The sequence below is a fragment of the Biomphalaria glabrata genome, chromosome 4, assembly GCF_947242115.1.
Source record: "Biomphalaria glabrata chromosome 4, xgBioGlab47.1, whole genome shotgun sequence".
NCBI lineage: Eukaryota > Metazoa > Mollusca > Gastropoda > Planorbidae > Biomphalaria > Biomphalaria glabrata.
The window spans coordinates 43,995,302-44,005,918 of NC_074714.1; the positions used below are offsets into that span (position 1 = coordinate 43,995,302).

General features: G+C 31.4%; 1 protein-coding gene across 1 annotated transcript; it reads left to right on the forward strand.

Annotated features, from left to right (window-relative positions):
- The first annotated feature begins 850 nt into the window (after positions 1-850).
- On the forward strand, positions 851-8,464 carry LOC129925997 (prostaglandin reductase 1-like). The gene is made up of 9 exons (XM_056027613.1): positions 851-1,118; positions 2,870-2,915; positions 3,074-3,124; positions 3,978-4,181; positions 4,331-4,448; positions 5,305-5,457; positions 6,325-6,430; positions 7,499-7,617; positions 7,771-8,464. Exons 1-9 carry the CDS (start codon positions 1,013-1,015, stop codon positions 7,879-7,881), a joined length of 1,014 nt encoding a protein of 337 aa, XP_055883588.1. The 5' UTR covers positions 851-1,012; the 3' UTR covers positions 7,882-8,464.
- The last annotated feature ends 2,153 nt before the right edge of the window (positions 8,465-10,617 follow it).

Sequence of the window (10,617 nt, forward strand, 5' to 3'; positions counted from 1 at the left end):
TGGACAAGCCGGCGATAAACGATAATCTGGTAGTTCTGATATTGTTCTGTACGTTGCAATTCTTGAATCGTTTTAGGATGTAGATAAAACAGGTTGAACTGAGCATTATTATTGCTTGAAAAGCGAGACGTTAATGAAGAAACTAACGAATCAAGATACGGAATGTAAAGCCGTGTTCTGTAATAATCCCAAAATGCAAACATGTAGTTTTTGCTCGGTGTATCTGTCGACTGCATATTCTCCGCAGCACCAACTCGTTACTAAGTTTGTCTGCCAGCAGTGTCACCTTACACAGGATGCCATCCCTGAAGTGTTCCTCAGCATGGTCAAGTTGGTTTTTGATAATGTCATTAATGTGACTGCTGATGTGCTGTTGAGCGGCCGCTTGTGCTCAGATGGACAGACAGCAACATCGCGAAATCTGGTCCAAGAACTTTTTACCAGACAGATATACCAGTTGATATACGCTTTTTATAAACCAATGCTGCCTGCCTGTGTGCTAGAAAGTCATATAAAATTTCTATGCAAACAGTTGAAGACTCTGGTGAATGGTTGATTTGGAAGCACTTGAAATTATTTTTCTCCATAGTTTCTTACAACAGTTTTTCATTTAGGTACGCCTAACTATGACTGCAGTGTAGCCTTTAAAAATTTAGATATTTTATTCATGAGTTCTCATCCTTTTTGTAAGTGTATTTTTTTTTAAATTGTTAAATTTGTTATCTGCCCTGAATTTTGCATGTCATCATGACTATGAGTTTAAATTGTGATAAGCCTTTTCGTTAGAACTGATAATGCAGGCTTAATATATCTCAGCGTGTTTAAAGCATAGTACCAGAAAAAAAACACACTTTTTTTTAAACAGATAACGCTAGATAGATTAGTCCGTTCGTCGGCCAAAGACCATAGAGTCATAGTTATCCAACACGATCGACAGGTTACATAACTCTTAGTTTTTATCACGTTTTATTTTGTAGTTGTCTATCTTTTATTGCGTTCTTTTAAATTAAAAATGGTGAAAGCGAAACGATGGATTCAGATCAAGCCATTTGAAGGCCCTGCTTCACTTGACAATTTTAAGCTAATTGAAGAAGAATTACCGGCTCTTAAAGATGGGGGTGAGTATAGATTATGTTCTATGTCTATAGATTTTCGCTAACTGCAGCACAATAAGCATATATCCAGACCTACATTTAGGCTACATGATAGAGACTAGAGTGAGATCTTAGCTAACACAGTAACAGTGAGTTGAGTGAGTGAGTACGAGTAGGCCTAGTAACTGCTGCATCGCATGTATGATTTGTCATTTGATGTACATATTATTTAAATGATATTAATTATATAATTAGTATAATTATAATAATTATAAAATTTTATCTATAAATGATAGTATATCATAGATCTATATGTAATATGTCGACATGATCATAACTTTGTCTAATAACTAATATCATATAGAGTAAGAGTCTAGGTAGGAATATTATTATTATCTTCTATAATCCTACACTCTTAAGTTTTAAATTTAAATGAGCAATACTTGTATGCATGTGTATATAGATTATATTTTATTTAAAAAATGGCTCTCAATTTTCTTTAAAATTTAAATGTCTATGTATAAATGAGAAAAAAATTGTCAACTCATTATCATTGGCCAGATAGGGAAAACTCAAAGTTAAACGTTATATAATAAAGGTTTGAAAATCATTATCATAAAATTTATTTTGGCCAGATATGTTTTTCTTCTAATGACATCAAAGGAGAAAAAAAAAATTGACACCACCATCTTTTCTCTGACGTCACATGCTTATATCACTAGACTATAACATTTCTTTTTATTATGTTAGCTCTACAAGCCTTTTCACCAAAAGTAAAAAGTCTTTTTTTTTTCTATAGGATATTTTGAAGCTAAAATACGGTGAAAAAACATTGATACCAATTTGAGTCAATCAAGGGAATCACTGAAAATTCACTATTATCCAATTTTTTAAAATACATTTCAGAAGAAGCATAAGTATCAATTACACAATTTCATGCATATCTGCTCTGACCTGCAATTCAAAAGTTTTTCTTGACGTTTAATTAGACAAGTCCAAGATATAATATAGTGCCACAAACATATCTTGTTGTCTCTAAGTCTGACAGAAGTAAATTTTGATTAACTTCAACACAGCATCCTACTAATATAGCTAGAGTTTTGTTTTGAGCCATTGATATTTATGTTTTGTTAGTCATAATTCATTTATTTTTTGCTTAAGCTATAGATGTTAATAATTAATATTACTTTGACATACACTACGGCCATATGCCCATAGAGCAATTAGTCAGGATCCTTCAAGGAGATTTGATACAGACTCTCTGACAAACAATCAACACTTTACTGCTCCACCAGCATCCTAAATAATAATTTTTTTATATCAATTACCAAACCTTTTTGAAAATTAAGGCCAGTTTTGGGAAACATGATAAGAGTTTTGAAGCTCCCAGTTTTACAATGCTATTTGAGATTTAACACACAGAAATACTTTGCCCCACTTCTGATCTTGTTAGCAGATAAAGTGATGAATTTAAAAAAATATATTTTGGAGATAATACATGATATGATGAACAAATACAAATTTTATATAAAGGACAATCTTATAAAAACTCTAGCTGTTGCATGAGTTAAATTCTATTTCCACATCGTCGAAGAGAGTTCAAATCATTAAATTCAAATACTTTTTTTTATTACTTTAAAACATTTATTTATGGCTATCAGATTTTCTATAATTTTGTTTGTTTGTTGCAGGAGTGGATGAAGAGCCACATTAACACAAAATTAAATGTAGATTTTATTTTATTTTTTATCTTTTACTTTTCATTTTAAAAACAGAAATTCTTATAGAAGCACTCTATTTGACAGTAGACCCTTATATGAGGTAAGTCAAATTAAAAGCAAAAAGTATCTATTTGTATATGTTTATTATTTTTATCTTGTTTTTACAAGTTGAGCTTTCTTATAACTGTATAAAGTCTCTATCAAAACTACTGCTGTTAATATATATGTAAATATGTACATATTTATTTGATTGAACAGGGTATTCCCGAAACGTGTTGATGACACACCAATAGGACAACAAGTAGCCAGGTAAATAAAATATTAAATTTGATAAATGAATTTTGATTTCTCCCCCACATTATCTAAGTTACCAGTACTGATGATTATTCTAGAAAGACAATTTTCATGCATTATACCATTAAAAATTTTTTCAGCTTAGTTAGATTTTTTTTTTTTTTTTTTTTTAACATTTCCTAGCTGTTCATCTCCCAATGCTCATGCAGGACCAGGATTAGTGTGAAACCTGAAACAATTGTATTATGTATATGAAATGCAAACTCAAACACACCCAATTTTTTGTGATACTTTTTCATAAGTAAAATTGTCTAATGACACAGCTATTTTTAGTCTCTTAACAAATTAAACTCAAGAACAAAATATGTGTGAAGGAGCCAATAATGATGCATGGAAGATGTACTATTGATTTCAAAATAGATTGACAAATGAATCAAATGTATTTCAGCATTTTATAGTGTTTAATTAATTATATATTCACCCAAACTTGTAGCCATACATGAAAAGGCTACAAAGATTTTCTGAGAGAAATAAATACAAAATTTAAGATATTGATTTGCAATTACTGGTTGTTTTGTTTTTTGATATATCTGCTATGTTCACTTTCATGCCAATACTTTTCTACTGATATGTATAATGTCTCTAGCACACTCTTTTTTTCTCTCCTAAAAGCTCAAGAATCAGCTAAACTTTATAAATAGATAATTCAAATTATTGTGTTTTTTTAAATGTAATTTATCACACTTGAAGTTAATAATTTTTTATTTTATACGGAAAGAAATGTGAAAAGGAACAAAGAAACTCCATAAAACTAAATTCTCAATTTAATTAGCTTTCCTTAAATTCTTGTAATAATTATGTCTTAAAGAGTAACAGAAAGCAAGAATGCTGCTTACCCAGTGGGCAAACTGGTGCTGGCCATGGTCGGATGGAGGGATAAAACAGTGCTGCACCCTGATCAAGACAACCCATTTTATGTCACTAGATTTGCACCCAAGAAAACTCTTTCACAGATTCCAGATGTGGGTGATTTCCCTTCTTCTCTGTATTTGGGAATACTTGGTATGCCAGGGTAAGTGAAATATTATTTCAAATAATACAAGCATAGAACTGTTCTTAAGACTAAACTGGCACATCCAAAACAAAGTTTCTGTAATCAATTTTAACTGTAAACTTTAGTTAATATAACATAATGGTTGACAAAAATGATTCTCAATATAGGCTAACTGCTTACTTTGGACTTCTGGAAAAGTGTAGACCTAAACCTGGAGATGTTGTTGTTGTCAGTGCTGCTGCTGGGGCTGTGGGCAGTGTGGTTGGACAAATTGCAAAAATTAAAGTAAGTGCTTTGATTAGACAAGATTACTTTGCTTCACTGCTCATCATTCACCATATTGAGTTGATTTAAATTTCATCTTTTTGTTGTCCAATGATAATTTCATGTTAGAATTTTACACCAGCATTACAAAAAGGGCAACTGAGAATGTGGTTTGGTCTTTGAACTGTCCATGATATTTCAGATTTGCTTTAATACCTGAGTCAAACATATTACATATAGTACCCATCTTGTAGTTTGAGGCCCTAAAAATTTATTTTGCTAAAGGACATTAATCATCATGAAATTTAAACAGAGTTAATTTGCCTTGTAGTTCTAAAGAGTGCAGCAAGATGTTATATTTTATCTTTCGGAAAACATATATATTCTACAGTCTGTAAAAAAAACAACTTGTAAAATAATTAAAAATAAATTTTTTTATTGCCTCAACCATAAGTTCTGACCCAACAAACATCTGAATGACCAAAGAGCTATTTTTTTTTTTACAGCTATTCCATATTGACATGCCATTATTTGTACATTATGTAGCTTCATATTGTCCGTTATTCTTATGTTATGCTTTAATTGTAAGAATCTTTTTAAATTGTGCTTGTGGTAAGAATTAGACATTGTTTGTTTCAAGTTTCATTCCCCATTTGTCCTGACTTCTGTAAAAAATGTCCATATATTTTTACTACAATGTTTTCCAACCAATGATACTATTTAATTGGTCAGTATTTCAAGTCTCTAAAAATAATCATAATTAGTTCCTTCTACTGAGTTAGGTTGCTTTTTTTTTTTAAACCCTAACATGTTTACTTCAAAACTTGATGTTGATGCAGTATGTTAAAAGTTTGTAATTTATTATAATATTCTTTAGGGGTGCACAGTGATTGGATCAGCTGGGAATCAAGAGAAAATTGATTGGTTAAAAAGTTTAGGCTTTGACCATGTGTTCAACTATAAAACAACAACAGTAGGACAGGCAATCAAAGAGTTTGCTCCAGATGGTATTGATTGCTATTTTGATAACGTAAGGGCCATACATTTATTTCTTTTTAATATCTATAATATTTTGTTATATTACATGTTGGTGGGGTGGTGGTTGAGTGGTAAAGCACTTGGCTTCCAAACTGAGGGGTCCCAAGTGTGAATCCCAGTGAAGGCTGGAATTTCTGGATTTTTATACCATTCTGAGTCCGCCCTACTGTAATGGGTACCCAACTTACATTGAGGAAGTAAAGGTATCCAGATGTTTTTCAGGCCACATGATGCCATGTTAATTTTTGGCCATAAACTTACGAGCTTTACATCATCCATGGATCTAAGGTCTAAAAGGGGTGCTTTTACTTTATTTTACCATAATTCATGTTAGACTCTATGGTATTACAATCATTTTGACTGTCAAAATTACTAATATATACATAGTGTGTGTGTGTGTGTGTATATATATATATATATATATATATATATATATAGGCCTATATATATCCACCTTTACAATGTCATAGACACATAGGCATGATTCAGACATTGATTAAGACTCTTAAATCACTATCCACTGGTCTACCCTTGAACTTCCATTCATGAGATCTTAAAACTTACTAAATTAACAATTAATATATTTAAAATATAAAAAAAAACACAAATCCATGTTAATACATTTGTAAATATTTTTCTTTTTGCTGGATTTTGGATATTAATTATTTTTCCATAATAAATATATTATCTTTTTTTTTTTTTTTGATAAAGCTGTATCATAAAAAAAGCACTTTTAGTCAACCAAAAAATTTCTTTAAAATATGCTAAGCCTTTTTAGCCATTGTAATTTATTTTTTTTTAATTAGTTTCTTTGAATTTGAAATGATTGATTCTCTTAATTCATGTCAATATATTGTAGGTTGGTGGTGACTATGCCCTAACTGTGTTGGACTCTCTGAGGCCATATGGTAGAATGTGCTGCTGTGGACAAATTTCTCGCTATGACACAACACAAACTGGGCCCAGTAAGAGAATGCTCTAAAATGTTATTCGAGTTCACTTGTTGTTGACCATTAAAATATCTGTGTTACCAGTGTAACATTTAACTGGGCAACCTGTTTAGTGTTAAATTATATTGAGAGAAGGAGTCTTTAGCGCTCAACCATTTTTCTTCACAATTTTTTTAAGCTCTGGTTAGCATATCTCCTAGCTCACAAACATTATTTTATGAGCTGATGTTTAGACAATAGCAACACTGTCAAACAGAATTAATGACAGACATACAGGGTGTGTGTTGTTGTGAACTGACATGGCTTTGACATGGACACATTAACATAACTTCATTTAGTGATTCAAAGACATGCCAGGGATCAATTAATAACAGAAATATAAATTGATTAAAAGCAATCAAAATAACTAAGTCTAGACAATGGCATCAAATATTAAACTATTAAATGTACACAACTATGAAACTGACTTCTACAGTACTTATAATATTAGACTCCAAAACTCAAACATCTGACAACAATAACAATCTCTCAAATGTCATAACTCTACTTTAACTGATAGACCAATGAAATCATAACAAATAAAGATAGAATTTGTTATATCTTACAACTGAGATTCTATCAAGTGCTGTTTACAATACTATATACAAATACAATCATCACTTGTATACTGTCTTACCTAAGTGAACTTTAGGGAGTGCATTAATAAGTTAATTGCACATTTATTAGAGTGTATCAGTATTGTGTTAATTTTTTAGAAAACATTTTGAAGATAATCCATTCTACTTTTCAGGATGTAATAATTTATTGGTAATTTTAATCCTATCAAAATGGGTATTGGAAAGATTTAAAATGTTCTTTAATAGGTTTTTGACACTGCATATAATACATTTATAAAAAAAAAATTCTGAAGGAATTTATTAAAAATTATATGCAAACTAAATATAACCATTTTGTGGAAATCCCTAAATGTCTGTTAGAAAGGAGTATTATAAATGCAGTTTCTTTGTCTAACTTTTCATGTCTAACTTTTGATTGTGGTATTATTTTGTTTAAAAGTTTAAAGTTCAGTATTGTTTCTTTCAGTTAAAGATTTAATCCATACCATAATGATCAATGAGCTCTCTGTCAGTGGCATCATGGTCTATTCATATTCAGAAAACTTTACTTCTGCTCAACAGGAAATGGCTAATTGGATTAAGGAGGTAATTGTGAACTTTTTTAAAATCCAGATTTTTTAAATTGTCAAGTTAAAAAAATTAATTTATGTATGAATATAATATTTAATTTCAATTTAAATTACAAAGAAAAATACTACATTCAAATAAATGTCAACATAATGAGTGGAACATTTTCAGGGCAAGCTTCAGTACAGAGAGACATTGTTTGATGGATTTACCAAGTTGCCAGAAGCATTCCTAGAAATATTCAAGGGATCGTCTGCTGGGAAATTGATTGTGAAAGCATAAATAAATGTTTTGTTTATATACATATCCCCACTACTTCACTCTTAAAAGTAATAACATGTTTAAGTCTACAGCTTCACATATCTGACTTGGTTTGAACATTTTGTTGTTGCAGTCAAAGGAGCCTTTTTTTAATTTATTGCATTTTGTGTGAATATAAACAATGTTTTTAAATGTATAGAAGTCTCTTTAATGAAAAAAAAAAAGAGTTAACATAGTGATTTTAATGAATTGGCTGTTTTTATTTTCTTCTTTATTTATAAATATTTGTTATTATACCTATGTAATCATCCTATATATTTTCTTATACTGCCTTGGGTGTAGTTAATTATTTCATAATTATCTGCATACCTTTTTTTTTTTGAAAGCTACTTTATCTGGAAGTGAATTTCCTGGTATTGTCAGCTCCCATTTAGTCATTATACAGTACCTGTATTTGTATTGAATGCTGAGTTTGTTTCAACTGCAGTCTTTTTTTTTTAGTTATTGACTGTGGGTTGTTGGTTAATGTGATTTTTTTAACGATTTTTTTTCACAGTATTAAATTATATACTTTTAATAAACATCTAGATATTTTTATAATAAATTTTGTGTTTGTTTTTCTGTGATCAAAAAATTAGCTAATGAGTTCCAGTTTAATGTCTGACTGATGATCTGTTTCTGTGGCAAAAAATACATTAGGATGTTTTGTGGCCAACAGGAGATGTAATAATTATGACGTTACATTACTGTTTATGTATGAGAATATTTGTGGCTGCTGCATGATCAACAATTTTAACTTTCCCCAACTTTTTAAAAATAATCAAATTGTTTGTTTGTTTGTAGATAGTGTGTAGGGGAACATTTTTTGGGTTGTTAAGATTATTATTTTTATTATTCCAAATTGTAAAGTAGCTATAATACATATATAAAACACTAAGCCATAATTTACAAATAGAAAAGCAAATGAAATACTCAGAAAGACAAAAAACATTCATTCATGCTCTTTCTTCCCTAGTGCCATTAGAGAAGGGAATGGGCTGTCTGAATCAGCCAGGAAAACCAACGACTTGGCAGAGTTTAAGTCATTGATTAACATGCATGGCTAGATTGATGCAGAAACGTCTGTAATATATAAGATAAGATAATTTTTATTGGTCCAACCAAATGGAAATTCAGATTGACTACAACTGACCACCTCAGCGTAACTACTGAAACAATAACATTATAGATGTAAATTCGAACAACATTTACACACGAAACACATACACACTCACAACCAACGTTTTATGAATTAGACTTCTATGTACTTCTCGATGACGACAGATGACCTTTTAACACTGACTGAAAGTGGGATAAAGGAGTTTTTAAATCTTTCTGTTTTTAAATCTTTCTGTTTTATATCTAAAATGTTTGTAAAATGTTTTACATGTTTCGGATGTTCCTTCAGAGTTGAAGATAGTTTACTTCCTAGTCCAAACCTCCCGCAGGACGACGGGGGATGGGAGCGGGCAGAGTTTGAACCCGAGACCATCGATAAATCCGAACGACAGTCAAGCGCACAAACCGCACGACCAGGCAGCCATCTAATGGAAAGGAGACGACCACTTCATTCAGATCTTATGTAACAGTGGTTTAAGAATCGTGTGTGTTTTGGAAAGGCATCTTTCATGAAAAAGTTCTTCAAGAGATAGGAGCTGTGTTCGATGCTCTTTAATTAGTCTATTTAGTCTGTCTTTGTGCCAGTGAAGTAGGCCTGTTACCATTCCAGCAGGTGATAAGAGTAGATAACCAAAGTATAAACTAAGGTTGATTGTTTGAACTGCTATATATTTTATTCGAAATATATAGCTAATAAATATTTCCTCTGTAAGAATATTGACACATCTGATTAATTAGGCTTCTAGTTATGCTGATATTTCAATTCTAAAACTGCCTTCATTCCTGGAGGCCTATAGGCCTATAAATACAATGGTGAAAATTATGGTACTGTTTACTTCATACAATCACTTCAGTGCAAATTTGACAGATATGAGTTATGTTGTACATTTCAATTTAATTTTTAAAAATATAATTCAAGACAATTAATACTGTACTACATACAATTTTACACAATTTATTATATATGTGTATTTATAGTTACAGAGAGGGAGAGTGAGCGAGAGACAAGGAATGATTACTCGACACACGTTGAAAGATTGCCTGCCCTTGTTGTAGCCTACATTTCTTGTTGCTCTTCACAAATTTGGAAAAACATGTTGAGTAAATAAACGCGAACTTTGACCTGTAAATTGTTATTTTGTTTAATTAATCTAAATTAATTACAGCCAAGGATTTCCACGCATCTCATTTATATGACTTCCGGTCTGAATTTTGAAAGTATAAGAAGAGCAGATCTCAATATTTTTAGGGCAAGTGCCTCCTAGAAGAAATTAAAGTAGGAGGCATCAAGATGGTGAGGCGACTCTTGAACACAGCTCTCTGCTTCCGTCGACATTCCATTCTTTGTTTGGATGTTCCTCCAGAGTTGAAGATAGTTTACTTCCTAGTCCAAATCTCCCGCAGGACGACGGGGGATGGGAGCGGCCAGGGACAATTGATAAATCCAAAAGACAGTCCAGCGCGCCAACCGCACGACCAGGCAGCCATCCAGTTTCTTTCCAGTTCTAATAACTCGAGTGTTCTGATGAATAGATTTAAGAAGATAGACCTGTAGTAGTTATATTAAACTGGTTTAGTCATTTCGTACGGCTTTTGTTG

Bases quoted from the DNA above. Each gene is read 5' to 3' on its own strand.
- LOC129925997 (XM_056027613.1), top strand. From the start codon at position 1,013: ATGGTGAAAGCGAAACGATGGATTCAGATCAAGCCATTTGAAGGCCCT. The intron at 2,916-3,073 runs GTAAGTCAAATT...TTGATTGAACAG, and splicing joins ACAGTAGACCCTTATATGAG to GGTATTCCCGAAACGTGTTG. The intron at 4,182-4,330 runs GTAAGTGAAATA...TTCTCAATATAG, and splicing joins GGAATACTTGGTATGCCAGG to GCTAACTGCTTACTTTGGAC.